The 20,789-nt window shown below is 35.2% G+C and overlaps 1 protein-coding gene across 6 annotated transcripts in view; it reads left to right on the top strand.

Annotated features, from left to right (window-relative positions):
* LOC102054204 (heparan sulfate glucosamine 3-O-sulfotransferase 1-like) overlaps positions 1–18,760 on the top strand; it is a 61,412-nt gene extending 42,652 nt beyond the window's left edge. For 2 of the 6 annotated variants that reach the window (XR_008734006.1, XR_003558416.2), the window contains exons 2-3: positions 12,181–14,791; positions 15,950–18,760. Coding sequence is in view for 1 of the 6 variants with exons in the window: in XM_005435167.3 (XP_005435224.1) it covers positions 12,300–13,229 (930 nt within the window). In the remaining 5 variants the exon portion in view is untranslated. Of the gene's footprint in view, positions 1–5,038; positions 6,456–6,476; positions 6,862–7,255; positions 7,360–12,180; positions 15,341–15,949 lie in introns of those variants that run through there. The other 4 variants (XR_003558418.2, XR_003558419.2, XR_003558420.2 and 1 more) reach the window with 4 other exon arrangements.
* The last annotated feature ends 2,029 nt before the right edge of the window (positions 18,761–20,789 follow it).

Here is a 20,789-nt window from a genome sequence, read left to right as displayed (position 1 = left end):
CCTATATAATTTTGGTGAGCTCCATAGTTTAGGAATTGACTCTTTACATTCAGTAATTGAACCTCTTTATTTCTCACACACTGGCACTTCAGTAACATCTTTGATTGTAACATCTTGATTTTGATCTCAAAAGTTTGCTCTGAACTGTTTATTATCTATAAACTCAAAGTGACTTTGTTCTTTTGACTATAATTCCCTTTAAGGCATCAGTAGGTGTGACAGCTTTCTAGGTACATCCATGTCAGACTTTCCTCCCTGGACAGAAAGGTTTTGGAAGAAACTTAACCCACTCTTAATATTACTGTTCTTTTTGCTTGAAATGTATTTAATTAAATAGGTGCCATAAAAAATGAGTGGGACATGAGTGTGAAAGTATTTTAGCTAAGAAACATCAAACTACAAATCTAAGATCAAAATTCAGCATTAAAAATGTAAAATAATAAATAAAATTTATAGTTTCTAGAAGAAATACTGTCATCCCTTGAGAGGAAAAGCTATTACCATTGCTGTAAAACAGAGCTGGCATCAATAACCGGTAGCTTACACTGCTTACTTGCATTACCTTTTTTAGCATGCTATAAACAGAAATAACTATTCCGTACTTTATCGTTGCAAATTAAATTTAAAATCCAGATTTATTTTCCCCTGTGGGCACGTTCAGTCCTCTTACCTTAAATATTCATAATCAGAATGCAGAAAAAGTCCTTTATTGCCACAAAATTAAACATGATGTTGCTTTAAATAGAAGTGTACATTTTTCACAAACCGGACTGGGGGGAAATAGTATTATGACTATGCTTTGCAAACCACTTTATGTAATGACCAAACAGTGCGATACTAAAAGCTGAGAGTAGGAGGATGGATAGGTTGTAATAAGTAATTCTGGGATTTCAGCAGAGATCCTCTTTCCCAAACTAAATTTCATGTTAATCTTTCTGCATTACTGCATGTTTGTGAGGCTTTTTTAAAAAAATGTGAAGTTCTTCTGAAATGGTGTAAGGTTTGGACATACATCATAGGCTGCAGATGTTTGCTGGAGAATTGTTACACCTGTGTTTGAGTATGTTTCTTGTGTCTTGCTGAGTTGGAAAATGATTGTATTGGTGTCTGAGAACAGGCGACTTTTTCAGTGGAGTTCTCAGCTACAAAAGCATCAGATGCTGAAAGAGCTTTAAAGATTATAACCACTATTTACGCAGGGAATTAAGATTCTCTAGTCTTGCATTCAGCACTGTCCAACCCTGTTTTATTAATGGAGTAAAGTACTCTTCACCGAGTAACGGCAGCAGAATGTCTTTCTGATTTTCTGTGCTTTTAGGCAGTCTGATTTGAAAGTGTTGGTTTGGCACTTTGCTTTCTGTTTTTTCTAGGAATCTCACTGGACTTGCAAGTTAACTGGTATTCAAATGCTGACATTTGTTCTTCAAAAGGCTTAAAGTAACTTCTAAGCTACTGATGAAGGATGCCACAGAAAACCTGCTGAAAATAATTCTGTTAACACTCCAGAAAAACTCATACTGCATTGAAAAGGGAAAAAATCATGTACGCAGAAGTAAAATGTACAGTGAGCTAATTTTTTTTTTTTTCATTGCACCATGCATAGAGACTTCTGAGTGTGTTTATGAGGCAAGAGAAACAAGGATCAGGATGCACAAGACTGTATGTGATGGTTTTAAAAATAAAATACACAACACCTACATCCTTACTTTATATAACAGTGCTTTAGTGGTAATGGAGAACAGGTAAAAGAGAGAAGAAATGATGACTGATAATCAACTTTTCTTTTTTAAATTTCCTGAGAAAAAATAATATAGAATGTATGGCTGTAAACTATATAGTAAGGAAAAAAAATTAATTGTGGCTAGACAATGGCAACAATAGATCACAAAACTGATTACCTGCTCCTACAGAAAGTAAAGGCCTTTTGCCAGTCTGGAACTGAAATAACAAAATTTAGTGCTTTGTTTTCTTGTCTTTTTTATTTGGGAGGGAAGGAAATTGAGAGGGAAAGGGAGAATGCAAGATAGTGAAAGTACCTTTTGCCTTTATGTCATGTTAATATTGATCCTTGGGGAAATGTCCCATCGTGGCAATATAAGACCAGTCTGCTGTCTTACTGTATCTTTTTGAGTAGCTGAAATTAGGGGTTTTACAAACAAAGGACATATCCCATACAGCCTACCCACTGGTAAGAGAATGACTTTGAACATTCTAATGCTTTATTGCTCTAATTAATATGCAATTAATTATGAAAACATATCAGAACCCCTCCCTACTGCTGCCTCTTTCTCCTCTGTTACAGGAGTTTCTAGCACCTTGCCAACTACCAGAATACTGATAACACCATTCATACTTAATGACCTTTTAATATATTTCTCCTTATAGGATTTCTAGGTGCAACAGATGTTTTCCAGATTGATACTACAATTTGAAATAAAAAAAGTACTAATTGCAAATTTTAGCATCATAGCCAGCAAACACAATATTTTAAGCTAGGAGGGAATCATACCATGCTCCAACCACATCTGTTGTGGCTCCTCCTAGTCAGGGTTTGTGACTCTTTTGTCACAAGTCTCACAAATTTCAAGTCTTAAAGTCCAGATCCTGAATGTATGTGATGGCTCCTAAATATGATTTTACCTTAAAGACCTAGGTGAAAATTGTCAGAGCTTAAAGGTTCCGAAGAATTGCTTAAGGCACTCTCAGCCATCAGGAAGCCTTTCTGAGAAGTTGTAACTGATTTGAAGTGAAGCAGTATTAAATGAATAGTGCAGAAGGCTTATCTGGGTGCAAAGTAGCACTGAGCTATGGGGGAGAAGCGATGCTGTATGGCAAGGAACACATTCTGCTTGAATTAACCATGCTATTTGATGCAGTGCTACTGCAGGTATTTTTCCCCTGGGTTTTCAGATGTAAAGCACAACCACAGAAGGTGGGTTTTGTGGGGTGACCTTAAACTTGTAGATTCAGAGATTGGTTTTGCACAGGGAAGTTGTCACAATAACTGGCTGGAGAGGGAGTTGCTTTGTTTTCTGCTGAAGTTTAAGAGGTTTTGACATGTGTATGTATATCTTTGGTTGGACTACTGACACGTCTACAGGTTCAAGCTGTACATCAAGGTTTGAAAGATTGGAACTGTGGAGAAACTTACTCTTAAGTTCTGTCATTCCTAACTAAGAAGTGCAAGGACCCTTACTAAATCTCCAAAATCCTGGAGATATGCATAAGAAGTGTTTGGTATTAGCTATCTGCTCTCAGATTTTTCAATAATGAGTATTCTTTTACTGTAGTTTAACATACCACTTTGGCGGTGGGAACAGATCTGATAAAGAACAAAGAATCTGATTTCTGCTTTTCTATGATATCCAGAAAATAAACTGTCTTCTATTTACTCCATGTTTTCAGACTGTCATCTTTGACTCTCAGTTTTAGCCTAAGGAACAGTGTGAAAGAGGCGTGAGTTTGGCACACCTATTTTCTGTGTCATACTCTGGTTATTAGGTATTTTCAAATGTTTCCTCAGTTTTCATCCCTGTGTCTCTGCAGCTGCCTGCTGGGTTGAACATGCATGTAACTCAATAATGGATATGTATTGAAGGTATTGAGTTTTAATTCAACAAGAGTATTGTCTATTTGTTTCTTTTCTAACGTGTTTACCTGTTCTGTATCGTGATACTATATTTACCTTTGCAGCAAGGATTTGTTTACCAGTGTAAGACAGAATTTTGCCTTTTCACTACTTTCTGTGTTAATCAGCTTTAAGGATTGATAGGCGGTTGCTCTGTGTGGTCTCTGACTTCAAGTTCTGCATGTTTATTTACTTTGAGGAAAGGTAGACTATGAGGAGGTTTTTTTAATGTAATTTTGGATTCTTTGATGCCAAAGTCTCTCAGCATACCTAAACTCAGTGTAGACTAGGCAGGTTTCTTAGTTTACAAATCCTGTTATTGCATCAAACAAGCATACTCAGGTCTTTTGTCTCTGATCGTTATCTTGATCTTTTCTCTTATCATGGCCTATGCTAGTACCCAAAGTTTCAAAATTAGATTTTCAGCTTTAAATCAGTTGTCTAGATGATTTATGTTTCCAATATCTCTATATTCCCTCACATCCTGTTTTATAGTCACTCTTTAAAAAAAAAAAAAAAAATTGCTCCTGAGCTCTTTTCTATTTTTCTTCGCAGTACTTTTCACAATCTTGGCTTAACTAGAAACTACCAAAAATATCAAATACTTAAGAAGTAGCTGTAGTCAGAAAAATAAATATGCTCTTTGGCTGCATGCAGTAATGAAGTACTTCCTAAACTTTGTTCAGTCATCCTTTATAAGGCCAGATCATTTGAACTCTGATGGGCCTTTCAACTGCTTTGTTTTACTGTGGATGAATTCTCAGCTCACTTTTTACAGCGATGCTTTTCAGTATATTCCTGAGCCAAGAAGCTGGCTCCTTCTCTTAGTGTCTCAATTTGACATTAGAAGGTCTCCAATCTGCTGACTGTTGGATAGTAGGACTTACTACCGAGGGAAGGATCAATTTATTTCATACTTTGTACAGTGGGTATATACAGCAATTATATAAGACCCAATACAGCAGTATTTATCAGTCAACATCATGTAACTACTTCCCAGAGACTAATGCCAAAGCCTTGGAAAAGTTCTCCAAAAAGATATTATAAGCAGAGAGTAAGGTACTGACCTTGGCTCTGCAGACTTGGCTGAAGTCCTTAACTGTGTGAGAGCATTCAAGGTGGGGGACAGAGGAGCCTCTTTGCCTGTAAGACTAATGCGTCGTGGCTTCTCTTCCAGGCCAGCTCATCACGTGTCACTCCTGGCTGTCTTAGGTCGCTCCCCATGCAGCTGCCAATGTCTGGTGAGCTCTGCCTGGACTGCTCTCACCCTGCAATAGGACAGTGCTGAGAGCATAAGGTTTAATATTGGCAAGTTCTGCCCAGAACTCTTCTGTGAGACAAAGTCTTCCCTTTTTTGGAGTCCTTGAAGCTGTAATGCTTTCGAGTACCCACCAGTTCAATCAGGGGTTTTTTGAATGTCAGGAAGCTCTGCTTCTTATAAGACAGCGTAACGGTTCTAGGGTCACCTGTCTGACGTGGATCTTCTGTGGGAGTTTGCTGTTTTGTACAACAGAGCACTAACTTGTCGTCATCCCTACTGAACGCTTCTGTTGCCATCTCTCACACTCTGAGGAATCTTTCCCTTTGAAAGACAGGTCTCATAAACCCTCTGCAGCAAAATCTAATTTTAATTCTTAAACATCAGTGAGTATTAAGGTGTTATTTATGACAATGAGTGTGGGCAAATGAATAATATTAAATTAATTATACCAGAGGGAGAGAGGTTGAAGTTTTACCTTAGTAAGCTCTGTAGAAATAAAACAAGAGCCAGTTATCAGCCACACATCATTACACCTTGCATCTTTGTAATTACACAGTTACTGCTTATTTGGCTGAAGACCTGGCGTGGCATCTTTGTTACTTCAGTTACTTTAGTCCTGATGCATAATTAACAATTAGAGGTGTAAGTTTAATTCAACTAAATAATAATGTGATTCCATTTGAAATATGCCGGTGTGATATACAGAGTGATTAGACATACAAAACTGGCCTTGTCATCTTTATTAATCTGACCACTATCTATGCTTTACATTTTAATAAGAACAGAAAAAGATTTTATGTCTTTTTAGAGGTATGCTTAGAATGTACCTGCCGTTATGGACTAAACATATTAAGGGTCTTTATGAAATTGTAATTCAGTAAGTTTTATGTGGATGGTTTGAATGTGGTATTTTTCAAAGATAACGTAAAACATAACTGTGCAGGCTACAGCTGTAGAAGGCTTATTTAGCTCAGAAATGTATTAGTGTAGTTATAATGTATATATTACTGTATATAAGGTACTGCTATATATTTGCAGTCATATTATCATCAGGGAATTTTCTATCTTGAGTTATCAGAAAAGGGAATTAGAAAATGTAATGCTAGCCTTAGGGGAGCAAAGTTTTTTCAAAACTCATATCTACTAATATCACCTGTCAATGATTTAATGTGTTTATAGTTTATGCTAACCTTTCTTAGCTTTCGTTTTTATCTGTTATAGTCTGTGTACCTGGTAGAAGGGAAGCCTGCAGCCAATTGCCATTACTTTGTAGCTCCTATCTTTACTCACCAAATTGCTACTTTCTTTTTTATTCCTTTTTTTATTTCTGTAATGTAGTAACTGTTGGCTGTTATAAAGCTGCAATGTCATTAGCAAAGGTTCATTCAAATAAAGTCACTGCTGATATTAGGACTTTAAAATGTTAATGTCTTTGTATTTCTTTGGGATAACATATGTTTTTATATTGATGCTTCAAGAGACACATCTAGATTCTTTCATTTCCAGAAGAGTGGTTGTGACAGCAAGACAGAATATTGGAACAGTCTGTGGGATCATGCCTTTTAGGTAGTGCCTCATTTAAAAATTCTTAGTACATCTCCCTATTAAAAATATGTCCATAGTTTTAGGAAAATGAAAGCAAACAAAATTCTTAAGTGCATACAAGAATGTTAATGTTCTTCACGAGCAATACAAACTGCTGCGATGTTTGTTTGACTCTGGGATCTGCGGTCCTTTTCATATTTTCTTAGTCCTCTGCTCCTTGTATAACCAGACACCACTGGAGCTCAGACTGAAGCTCTGTTACAAAATGCCATGTCATATTTTACTCACACTCAACCTTTCTTGCTTTCTCCAGTTTGCATCTGACATTTTTCACAATCACTGGTGGAAAGTATTCTTCATGTCCGATCTGTGCATATTCATTCATGAAGACTGCCTAACCTCTCCTAACAGACTTTGATAAAGCCCGGTAATGACATCACGGGAGTGTTATTTAGTTATTACACTTAATCTGGTAACAGAATGTAGAGTAAATGTCTAGCAGAATAGTTTCATGCCCTATCTGAAGATAAAAGGTTATCATGTGCTGGGATAACTGTCTTTTCACACAGTCTTTAGTTTCATGGAATAGTTAATTTGGGATTCTTCTGAATCTGACCTCACTGGAACTTTTAGGACACAGCTCTAAACATATTCAATCGCACCTATTTCTAATTGATCTCATTCTAACGTAAACCTGAAGTAATTGCACTGCTTCTAACAAAATTAAGGTCTACTCACAATTGTTTCTATGTAGGAAACTTTTCAAAATTTTAAGTATTTTTCACACTCATAAATGTGTTCTCATTGTCTCCTTAACTCAGTCTAGGTGTTTCTGACCTGTACAGATAGAAGCAGCTGAATTTTGTTTCTTTTTACTTCATACTAAAGAGGATACATTTTTGTTCAAATGTTGGACATGTGCCAGGTATTTTTCAATGTCCATTATTTCACAAACTATTCTACAAAGCAGAATTAAGGTATTATGAAGAGGACTTTTGATGTTGTATTACTTCTAACATTTAATGCTTAGAATTAATAGAACTAGTCATTACTTTATTGGATTTGAACAAATTGATATTGGATTGTATTAAGCAACATGTCCCATATGCACTGGATTATTCATGTGCCTGTTTTTCAAAAAGGTATAAGTCATACTGAGAGCAGATTTGCATTTATTATGCTATGTAACTAGCTCTACTTTTACCAAAGGAAAAAAAAACAACCTAATTTCAGATACTTGAAAACTTTTAGAATTGTGGTGGCGGCGGTGTTATTTAGAATTATTTTTTACGTAAAGGCAGTCTGTATATGGATACTTTGCACTGGCATAACTGTCATCAAAGTGTGATTTTCTTTTAAAAAATTCCTGAAAAAGTTCACCTTACATGAGCTTTGGTTATGAATACAGTTAGGCTGCTATTTCTATTTATATGGTTCTTTTATATTGTCAGCGTTAGAGATGTACTTGATTATAAAGATAAAATTGAGCTGGTACAGATTTGAGTGCCAGTAAGCCTTAAAATCTTTGAATTATACTCTTCTCAATGGTTGATCTCAGTGTTGGGATGAATTGATATATAATAGGAATAAACAGGAAAAGCAGTACACTTTTTTAAATCCAAACACATTTTTAAAAATAAAGACAAATTTGTGTTTTGTTGTACTTGGTCTGACCACTTCCCATTGTTGTAGTTTTCAGTAGTGGACAGAAGTATTTCTGCATAAATACCTTGAAACAACAAAATCCTGAGTTCATACCTTGTTTCAATTTGCAGGGGTGAGCAAGTAGGAAGAATCTTCCTGTTCCACAAAATACTCTAATCTTATGCTGAAGCATTGAGGAGTCTTTGCTTTTTAGTTTAGCATGTAACCCAAGCATTTTTTTTTACCGTAAGAGATGTGAGTGGCTGCCATGAAATGGCACAAAGTTGGAATGGGAATTGGAAGCCCTGAGGCTTTTATTCTTGGTTGGACTATAAACCTGTTATATGACCTTGAGCAGATCACATTAACCCTGACTTTCCAAAGCATTTGCACTGCTGAACTGGATCTATAGGTTGGTCAGTTGCAATTTCCTGTAAGGTGAGAATGGTACCTTAATAGGGTGTACATAGATCATTAACACAAAGTGCTGTGAAATTCTCCAATGAAAAGCATTACAGGCAGCGGAAAGTATTATTAGAAATTAATAATATTATAAATTAGTAATGATAATCCAGTTAGGTTTACCCTATGATGTACTTTACCCCAAAGCAAGATAAATCATAAGCTGCTTAGAAGGTGGGTTTTTTTACAGTACAATGCAGCAGTTAAGGGTCTTTAGAACATTTCTGCAATATTAAAATGATTTTTCAGCCAGCATCTGAGCTTCTTCAATCTAGTCTAAGGTTTTAAAAAAGTAAAACGAACAAAAGCCCAAGGTAGTATCTACCTAATTAGTCCTCTCTGCAGCATGAATTTCTTTCTGAACTTCATTTCTGCTTAATAAGTATCATACCTGTTGAGGTTCCTTATGTTACTAAGCAACACCAACACTACCAAATAATGGGGGGGGAAAAACCATAATAAGGCACTATAATTCTGATCATGTATCATGGGGTTAATTTCTTAGGAATACTCTGAGATTCAAGGAGTGTGCAGTACAGCAATGTAAAATATATTGTTTTCATTACAGAAAGCAGTTCATATCTTCTAAAACTGTGCATTTAATTGCATAAAGGCAGAAATGCAACACAAAAATTATTCAAATAACATTCCAATTATATTTGATAAATCATCTTTAAAACCTTTACATTTATATAGCAATTATAACCTAACCACAGGATTTAACATCTTAGAGCTTCATCAAAATCAATCAAATATCTTAGGCTGAAGCTGGAATGTTGTTCTGATGGAATTGCTCCCAAAGGCAATTCTGATCTATTTAGGCACCAGTTTTACAGCACATTCTGATTATTTCTGGTAGTGTTTCCCGGGTAAGGTTTTCTTCTAGCAATGAATCTAAGAAATTTCCACTATATAAAACAACTACGCAATTGTAAACTGGTTAAACTAGTATAATTGTTTTCAAAGATGCTACTAATACATTGGTCCATATAAAATGCAGAATCTCTTCTGTTACTTGGCTTTCTACATGTTTTATAGAGAACTGCTGATTTCAGATGGTAAATTAATTTAGACACTCACATCACATCTGAACCTGATAATATTTTGGAAGACCAATTTTCTTTAGTTCCAAGTATGGATTTCTCATTCAGGTTACAGGCTTCTTTGACAGTATTTGCACCTGATTCTTAGGTACATGAAACCAGATAACTATCATTTAATTAGGGATAAAATAATATTAGTGTTGAGGTTTTTAAAATACATTTTTTTAAATAATTTGAACATTTTTTTATCTGTCATTAGGTCTAGGAAGAGCATACCTCTGTCTATACCACTGCAGAGCCCCCAGTCTCAAACACTTTTGTATCTTATTTTACACTAGTTTTAGTTGATTTCAGAGAATTTCCTTCTTTCTTCTCTCCCTTTCTATTTTTTGTTTAAGCTGTTAACCTAGTTAGTCTCAAGAATACTTCTTCTCAAAAACTCCCAAAATACTTTTCTTTCTGGTTAAATAAATATGCCAAATCTGCCAAAAATAACTGTCAAGAATCAGTTCATAAAACTGTTTCAGGATGGGATACTTCCAGAATTTAAATTAAATAATGAACTATATGTCTCCACCTTGGTATTTGCAAGGCATCCTTTGATTGGCAGATATTCAGGCTGGTCTTGCCTTAGTTTCAAAGTTTGTGTAATCTAATGTATGCAGGTGTATACACGTTATAATGTATAATGTACTGTGTGTATAGGCACAAAAAAAGATAAATTAAAAACAATTTTAAAGTGTTTACAAAAACAATTCCCCAATCTTCCTGAAAGAATTTTAATTTAAAAATGAAGACAAATAGAATCTAAATTAAAACCCAGTGGATTTCAGAATAGGTTAAAAGAATGATTAACTGCTCCTTGCTCCCTTGCCCCCCGGCTCCCAAATCATTGGCTACTGGCTAGCATTTTCCAAACTTGCCATCCAAAAAAGAAGTCAATCTGAAAAATGTAGCTACAAAGCTACAAATGGTTTTGGTGTAAACATATTTGTTCTTCCGTCCTGTAATTGCCACAGAAACACTTATATTCCCTGGTTTTGAGAATTTTCAATAGAATTTCACACAGAAGTTCTTAGTAAAAAAAACTTGTGACCTTTCAAATTAAACTTCCTCTCAGGTTTGTAAAGGAGAGCAGTATTTTCTCCAGTCTCTGATTACAAAGCCAATTTGTACTTGGACTTTTCCAATATTTAATAAGTGTATGCTCACACATTTTACTGGTTGAAACCCTGCTATTTTTGAAGAGGCAGTTGCCCTTTAGGTCTTGCTTGGACATAACAGGGAATGTTCTCCACAGATTTACTCGCTAAAGGTCATAGTTTATTTTTAAATGGCAATTTTAGGGTTAATATTTGCTATCTATCTGTGAGTTTAGAGCGCATTCAGGTTAACAAGAGTCATTCCCTAGATATCCAAAAAGCTGGAGTAGCTTTTAATAAGATTTAGCAAATACATTTAATGAGTCTGCTGCATTGCCTAGACAGTTGTTATCAAAAATGTTATGTTAAATGTTTAAGTCTGTAAAGTAAGCCTCAAAGTAAACAATTTTTAAATAGAAATACTGAGTGCTTCTCAGAGCCATGACAAATGGGAATTGGCTGTGTTTTCTAAGGTCGTTTCTAAGAGGTGAAGTACTGTGACCAATATATTCAGAAAAAGAAAGACACTGGCAGTGGAACCGAAAAAGAAGCTACAGATGTAGTATTTCTGAGACTACTTTACTTTAAAATATGAGCCGCAATTCAAATAGATTCCAAAACCAGTTTTGTTTTTTTTAAATGACTGCTGCTTCACTATATGCAAAACAGCTTGTTTCCACACTCTGCATTGAAAACAAATCAAGTTAAGGATGTAGATGTATCCTACAAATCTTTAAATGTTATAACTGCTCAGAAATGGAATAAAGTCCAAGAATCCTCTCAATGAGGATTTGTCCTGAAAGATTTTTCAGACACAGAAGCAGGCAATATAAGCATAGTGGTTCCAGTGCAGGTGTTGCATTTATCTGATTTTTTTTTTATCACTGCTATCTGTTAGTGATCTGTTTCAAATAATATCCGTGCTCTGTTTTCTGTGTCCAAGTAAATAGAACTTTTTTTTTGTATGATCCATAGCTCACTGGAAACCAAATGGTTGCACCACCATCCAGTGCTATTATTTAGATTAGTATATATACTATTCTAAATTAAGGGAAAGGCACTGACATTCAAAATGCTTTGGAATTACTATTAATATCATACTGGGTATGGTATATATGGCAAGAGAAGTATATGATATATGTAGAAAAGAACTAGGGAAATCAAAGCAAGCAAATAATAGTCAGGAATTTAAAATCTGGTAAACAATTATAATGTTCTGCTTAAAGGAAATAAAAGCTGTTGGAGGGTTAGTAGCCATCATTACTCACCTGTGGTTAAGGAAAAAAAGCACGCAGGTTTTTTCTGGTTCTTCTGAAATAAAGTCAGGGAAAACAAATAACTTTGGTATAAATTTTCTGTTGAGATCACAGATTCAATTTGTGAATTGAATTGTGAGTGCAGTTTCTAACTGGTGATGGGTTTAGGAATACTGACTTGTCTTATTTTATTTTGTAGATGCTTCAGAAACTTGCTGTGTGTTTACCACGGGTTCTGCCAGCCAGCTCGAGAGGGGACTTACCTATTCTTTCATTAGTCGAGCATAACATTATCTTGAACTAATTACTCCTCTCCACATGGCCTTCCTACTAGTGTCAGCTTATCTTCTGCTGACTCATGCTCAGGGTGCTCCTGTTGAGGATGGGGCACTGTTGGAAACACTGAAGTCACAAGTAGGATTATTCAGCAATAAAAGTGAACACTATTCGGCACAGGTGAGACCTCCTGGCACAAGCCGGCAAATACCTCAGACAATCATCATAGGAGTTCGTAAAGGAGGGACAAGGGCTTTACTGGAAATGTTGGATATTCATCCTAATATTGTGGTAGCAGCTACGGAAGTCCACTTCTTTGACTGGGATGAAAATTATGTGAAAGGAATAGACTGGTATAGAAGTCTGATGCCATTTTCTTATGGAAATCAAATTACAATTGAGAAAACACCAGGCTATTTTACATCACCACAGGCTCCAGGAAGAATTCATGACATGAATAGCTCCATTAAACTGCTGCTTATTCTAAGGGATCCCACTGAGAGAGTTATATCTGACTATACCCAAGTATATTACAACAGAGTAGAAAGTCACAAGCCTGTTCAGCTTTTTGAAGATATTGTTATTAAGAATGGAGCACTTAATACCAAATACAAAGCTATTCAGAGAAGTCTATATGATGTTCATATGGAAAAGTGGCTTAAGCATTTCAGTTTGGATCAGATTCACATAGTGGATGGCAATACTTTAATCAAGGACCCTCTTCCTGAATTACAAAAAGTTGAAAGATTTCTAAATCTTCCTTCCCGAATTATGTCTTCTAATTTTTATTTTAACCAAACCAAGGGATTCTACTGCATTAGAAGCGACGGAAGGGAGAGATGTTTACATGAATCCAAAGGGCGTCCCCATCCTCTTGTTAACAGCACTGTTTTAGAGCAACTGTATTCTTACTTCAGAGAGCACAATGCAAAATTTTACAGAATGGTTAATCATTCCTTTGACTGGCATTAATGCATTTGGAATCAATGTTTCTTAAAAAGGGCCTGAAACAAACTTTTTCAAACGGATCTTTCTAAACTGTAGAGAACAGTATTATGAGAACTTAACATCCTGGTTATATGCTTCGTTGGAATAACACCTCTAACTCATGGAAATGGTACCCTTTATGTTGGGGAAAAACAAGTTTCACATATTTGTATGATTACTGTGAGTCAAATTCTGATCTTCTTTCTCTCATCATGCAAATACATTAACTTCAGCAGACTTATTTCAGATATGTATGTTACAAGATTTGAGCTGTTTTGGAAAAATGACTACTTTGAACAGTGTAGAAAATGTAAATGTTTGAAATGGTATTATTCTAACTGTTCTGTATTTTTTGTTGTTAGTATTTTTTTTATATCACACAATGATAGTGGCATTGATTTCTAGAATTTTTCATACAGTAAGTTAAATTGTATCTTAAAACAGGGGGCATATATAGTGGCTCCAATAAATAATTCATCCGCTGATAATACACTGAAGTACTTAATTAATAATAGAGGGAATCTGTTTCACTTGTGATTTTGAATAGGTGAACTAGAAGCTCCCTATCAGTATATCATTAGTATTAAACCACACTCTTACCATCTTGGGTTTACAAAAAAAAAAAATCTCCAAAGAATATAACTGTTTGATGAAGCTTAAACTGAGTCTCCTGAATGTAAAGAAATTAAAATATCCCAGGCAACCTCAATTTACACTGTTATTCTGTACACTAAAAACAACAACAACAAAAAAAAACCCTTAATGGAAAAAATAATTTATATCAGCAACTGTACAAATATTTGATTATATAAATTATGTCACTTTGCTCTTGAATGGAAAAGGTATCCGTTAATACTACCATATTAATCATGTTTGCATTCTGTGACTAGTTAACTCTCCCTCTCCTGGCTTTAGTTTACATATCTCCATTGGTACATTGATTCTTGCTGGGGGAAAAAAAAAATTGCTTGCCCCTCCAAAGCATCGAATATTTTTATTTTGTTATTTCTAATACAGATCTTGGGATGTTCTCAAAGTTAAAACATCTTGTTATACTGTATATCTCAGGCACAGTGTTAAGTATGCTAGGTATGACATACTCAGATTATATATAAAAAACATCCAACTATACAACTGCATTATGCATTTTTTTGTTTTTAATATTTTCTTTGACAGTATTGTTCTTCTTTTTCATGTAAACATTTTGTTATATATCAATACCAAAGAAGAAAATCAACTTGAAATGTTAAATGTGGTGCCAGATAGAACTACAGGTGCAGATGTGCTTGTTTGACATTGTACCTTGCAATCCAGACACTCTGGTGCACCCCCTAGTAGAAGGGTTCACCAGGCACAATCCCTTTAAGCTTCTCAGAACACTGGTGAGCTGCAGCTGTGTGAGCCTGCTCGGAGCATCGCAGCATCAATCTCCGCCTAACCCTGGTGAGGTTCCTGAATCTGTGTCCTTCTCTCTAAGCCACTGCTCAAGCCTACAGGAGTGTATGTCCCTAACATGGGATTCAGTCTTCCATTTCACAGGCTAAAAGGTATGTATTGCAGCGCTAATATTTAGGCTTGTAATACTTCATGTGGGGGCTACTTAGATGTTCGGCAGGTAGCAGTGTTCCACTAAAGGTGGACAGAATCAGACCCAGCCAGATTATGTGGAAATAGCCTTCATCAAATATTCCCTCAAAAATGTAAAATGTTAAAAATAACATAAAAAATCTTATTCTTTATCTCTTCTGCTATTTCTATGTGTATATATGAGAGAAAATTATATTTGTCATTTTATAATTAACTTCTGAAATTATCTTTCTGAAGCCTGATTTTTTTACTACATATCTGATTTCTACAAAGGGCCCAAATGGTTATTTATTTCTTCCACCTATCCTGAGATTGTGGCTTCTTCATCATTAATATTGATCATGTGGGGACTACTCAGAAGTACAATGTTGATCTGAATCAGGTGCAGAAATACAGATATATTTCTTTCAAATTAGCCTAAGAACGGGATGTTTATGCTGGTTTTGTATCGTCTCTACCAGGACACCGGATAGGCAAACTGTAATAAATACAGCTGTGTAGTCTTCCAATATCATCTTTGTCATCTGTCAGGTTAAAAGTTAACTGAGAAAAATTCTGAACTCCAAATAAGCAGGGTGATTTTATATTGGACCAACACTTTGCATTTTGTGGGCACAACATTTTTATCTGATAACGGAAGCCCGAAATCCACATTCTCTGTATCGTTTAACCGAGCCTGTTCTCTCTGACCAATGCAGTCTCAATGATGAACAAAACTCATCCCAGTCCACTAATTTCAGAAATACAGTATTAAAGGTAGCAACATACCTGCAGTTCATATCATAGATGGTGGCTTTCTTTCAGCATTGCTTTCTGTTTCTCATACATTCCAAAACTTTCCATATTCTTCTTTTGCTTCTTCTCAATGATGATTCCATTTAATAGTACTGAAAATAAGAATAAGGTTGTGTTGTTGGTTTGGGTTTTTTTGGCAAGAAGTTAATTTGAAAACAATGCGTACTTTAACAAAGGTTTCAGGTAGTTGCCAGTAATTGAAGAGTTCACTGTCTATATGTCACATGCAATTTCATGGGCCTCCTCTGAAGCCTATGAAAAGAAAATAACAAAATAGAAATAGAAAAGAAAGAAAAATCTAATGTCTTTATTTATGCTTTCAGGCATCAAGTCTTTCTCCTTCTTCTCTGAAGTTTACAGCTAATCTTTAAATGAGTTGAATGCAGCAACACCAGTTGGCAGAAGCTGTACACATCTTTGAAAAATGCAGGTCCCTTTGTGGAATTTACATTTCAAGGAATGCTGATCTGTATGGATTAGTGATGCATATATCTACTTGATTTGCTAGCACTCTTCACTCTTGCTCAGCATTTTTGGGAAGGACGGAGTTGATGGGATGAGTTCAATGATCATTTTAGAGTTTACTAATACTGGAAGAAATATATTCTGCATAGTATAATTTGGGAGAAGGGGTGGTTGTTTTGGTTTGGTTTTACATAAATAACAAACCTCATGTGAAGTTTTGTTTTGGTAAATAAATGGTCTACAAAGATGCAACTTAACCTCTCCATAACAGAATTCAATAAATATAGTAGACTAATTTAACATTACAAACTGTTTCCATAAGTTTCTCATTTTGTGGTCTGAAAAATATTATTTCATGCAGTCTTGACCTTCTTCATTCTTACTATCTTCAAAAGATAACCCTCCTTCCCTCATTCTCAGGAGGGGGATCAGATCAACTTAGAAGATCCACTGAGGCATACTTTAGTAATATTGAAATAAAAAGCACTGAATTTTTGGCACTTGGAGTTCAAAACTAGTAAAATTTTTGAAAAAACTCAAGGCTCACGATCTGTTTAAAGACATTATTAACAAGTCAGTTCTCAATTTAAGAAATTACAAATACCTCTTAAGATTTTCCATAATTGATAGCAAAACATAAACTATTCTTCTCCAGATTATTCATTAAAGGACTTTCATTATTTGATACTCGAGGTGTTTGCAGAAATTAATTTCATGTGTTAAGGGTACTTAAAGAGATCATGCAATTGTTTCAAAGGTTTTTTGGAGCATCTGAAACAGATGATAGAGTCATGTGTAAGAGTACAGCAGAATTTATGATGGTTTGAGCAGCTCTTTGATGATGTTTTGCATTCCACAAATATTAAGCTTTAACTTTAAATACTGTTCCTTTCCTTTTTAGTTAAAATGAGTAAGTTATAGCTGCTTTCATCTAATGTCACTGAGAATTAGCAATGTCAAGCAACTGCAGCTCTAACTGGATCAGTTTAGCCTTTGCCACTATAAGCAACGCACTCATACTTAATACATAGATGAGTAATATTACTGGGGTTTTAATATGGGCTACATATATTACTTGTAGTACATAAAGACAAAGTGCTGGGAAGCTTAAGTGCTAGATTTTTGCCTCAAAAAGCACCTAGTACTTCACTAATGGGAAGAAAACAAAGAGGTTCTACTATTGCACTCACCTCCATTCTTTCACCAGGAGGAGCGGTGGATTTTTCCATTGTATCCTTGGTATCCAGCTGCTCAAAGGCCTTGGGCTGGCTTCTGGTCTTTCCTTTCACCACTGAGCCTTGATAGAGCACTTACAGTTCTTCTTAAAGAATATCTGTTAATGTAGAGACATTTTTTGGAATATCCATAGACAATATTGTGGAGAACTTTACAGAGGGCATATACTTCATGCATGTCGTTGTATGATGCTACACAACATCAACTCCTTCAGTATCCTTTTGATACAAAGCCAATAGATAATCCTATAAAATGCATCAAAGAAAGATTAGATTGACTACTGTAGGGAAGCATATCTGCATACAGTTTTCAGTCTTCACGCACATTTCAAGAGCTCATTAATTAAAAATTGGGTTGGTTCCAGCAAGTTTGGCTGCTTATTGCCTTTGTAAATTCAGATGTTTTCATGAGTTGGACAATAATTTTAATATTGTCATAATCCCTATAGTTTCTTGTTTATGTGGTCAAAAACTAAAATAGGAGTTATTACTTTGCTTTGTAGGAGCACAGTTGGGAAGAAAAAAAAAAGACACACACACACACACCCCTCAATACCTTGATTCTTAGTGAGAGTTGCACAGTAACAATACTCACAATAACATTTCCTTGCAGGGAAACGAACATTTAAATTATTTCAGTAAAAATTATACTCCTATAGATTATTATTTTCTGTACTTCTGGATTTGATACTTCATTTCCTTCAAAAGCCTGAATTTTGTTGTAGAAATGAACAGACACATTGTAATTAAAATCAGTAGTAATTTGCCTATCACATTAATCATTACCAGCAGTTAATGGCCAGATAATTTCCACTTCAATTACTTCACATTTCAATATACTTACTAAATTGTTTTGATATTTTATAACACAAATCTAAAATTTAGAACCAACAGTGGATAAAAAGACTTTGTAATGTCATTCTGTGATTACAGAGGAATTGTCATGTCTTTAAGGTTAATAAACAGTGATATGAGCTTACCACAATTCCTGGAAAAATTTTGGAAGCCAAGATACTAACACAACTGCAAACTATAAATTAATACTTGAAGTTGAATCTGCTACTTAGGGAAAATACAACAGATTAAAACAGACTGACAAAAATCATACTTTCCTGGTGAAATAGATGTCATGTAAAATGTACAGTATCATGCATTAGCTCCATGTAACAAGTACTATGAAGTCTGTTTTCTGATGCAAAATGATTTTATGCTTTTACGTTGTATATTCTTTCAGTTGCATTACAAAAACCTCTCAGTTAAGTGTTTAAAGAAAACCATCTTAATGTAAACTTTTTGCCAGTGGTACAGTTTTTCTCTGAAATGACATTTCTCCGGTTTTGTGTTTTTTCCTCCAAGATAAAAAGGTGGATTGAGTCACACTCCAATAAAAGTAGAGAGTTATCGTGCCAGAATAAAGAATATTACTTCTGTTTATTACAGTCCTTAGTGAAGAACATTTTTATGTAGGGACTGATAATAGTTTAACAATCTCTTTGTATTTTCTCTCTCTTCATTAGAGAATACAACTATGCCATAGTTTTTCTTATTCTGAAGAATGTTACTGTAAACTCTTACATTGCTACTCTAAAGCATTTACTTAGAGATTTAAATCAGGTGGCAGTAATGAAAGGGAAGCACAGTAATTAAGAATCCATTCCCTTTGCCACTCAGACTGGCTAAGATTTTTTTAATTTTTAACTTTTTTTTATGTGAACATTTTGATCCATCATAAATGTTCTATTAGGAATCAACCAACTTGCAATAGGAAAAAATAAGGCAAAGGCAAGTAGAATGCAACAAAACCTGAGCTGAAGGCCCTCTTCTGGTAAACATTTGTTCACGTAATATGGCACAGTTAAAAAAGATTACGATTGGCCTGAGAGGACAATGCACAGGACTAAGTAACATGCTACTCCAGGGATTTATCTAGGTATTCTATGTGCCTGAATTAATTTTTCAATCATTAGGCTAGTAGGGACATACATGAATATACACTTTTGGAACACTGTGTTTCACTTTGTTAGAGAATACTATAATACTTCAGCACAGGTTAAATATATTGTGTCTATCCCTGGGTGAAATGCTGCAGTGCAAATTGGATAGGAAGTAACAACTCTTTAGACAAAGTGTTGGGATTTGTTAATTCCTTATGGAAAATTAGCAGCCCTAGTGCAGCAGGTTTGTTGTTGATTTGACAAGGACTCTCAGCCTAGAAACATGCTGTGCAACTGTCAGGAGAAGATTGAAGATTCCTTTTCTATACTCTGCCAAAAGTAGATACAAAACTACAACTCAAGACAAATGATGCAGATGGAACACTGTAAACTGCAGGGGTTCATTGCTGCCTTGAGTGAAGAAAGATTAAAGGCTCATAAACATCATATGCTATAGCTACACGTGCACACATCATACACAGCTTGCAAAATTCACTCATCTAAAACAAAAACAAGCAGAATCTATAGCTGTGCACTGAGTTCATCCTGTTGAAGGCATACTGATCCAAAGGCAACAGTTGCAGTATGAGTTATCTGGAAGTTATTATTTGTGGTACTCATAAAACTGAAGTCTGTTTAGGCCACGTGCTAGGCACCTTCTGTGAGCTAGCACCATATACTGCTCTTACTATCTGACCTGGCAGATGAAGGGTATTGTATTCTTAGATTCAAAGTAAACTTCATCCATTATGTGTTTGCCAGACAACTCATATTTATGTGATTGAAGTTCTTTGTCAAGTGTACATACAACAAAATGAATAAAACAGATGAACAGATTCTCTGGGAAAAAATCGCTAATGATTTATATACTTAGGGCCTGTTTACATACAGTGAGCATAGCTGGACAGGGTTCAAGTAAACTGCCTTTCATACTGCTAAAAAATAAACTTTCTGTGTGTTTTCATTTCATTTAGAAAAGGGAAAAGCCTCTTCTACATTGTTTAGTAACAAACTTGGAATTTTAAAATGCAAATTCATCTGAGAGGTCAGAAATATTTTGGTTTGGTGTCTTAAATAAGAAATTACCATTCAAAATTTACTACATTTTTAGCAGCATTAGAAAACTGTTCACATTTTTTTCAGTTCTTTCACACCTTCCTGCTTCTCCCTTAAAAAAGAATATTTTCATCACAAATACCCCTTTTGCCAGCTGATTTCAGTGGTTTATGGGCAGAGTTGAAAATATTGCTTGTATTAAAACTACGAAGATGAGGTAGGGTGATAGCCAAGTCTTACATTTCTACGAGCGGAAAAAATGGCATATGAGGTAAGACTATGGTCACTTAAAATCAGTACCTGCTGAATCATACCAAGTGTTCTGTGCTCCAGATTATATAGCAAGGGATCGGGGCTGCTTCAGCCATCCAAATGAGCACTTGCAACATCTTTTGTGAGTTTGGGAAGAGTGGCTTCCCCCTTCCATCAAGCAGGTATTCAGGCTTCAATCTGAGAAAAAAAAATCTTCTTTC

This window comes from Falco cherrug, chromosome 9, assembly GCF_023634085.1.
Source record: "Falco cherrug isolate bFalChe1 chromosome 9, bFalChe1.pri, whole genome shotgun sequence".
NCBI classification, from domain to species: domain Eukaryota; kingdom Metazoa; phylum Chordata; class Aves; order Falconiformes; family Falconidae; genus Falco; species Falco cherrug.
Note: the sequence above shows the minus strand (reverse complement) of the source record. Positions and strands in the feature narration are given on the sequence as shown.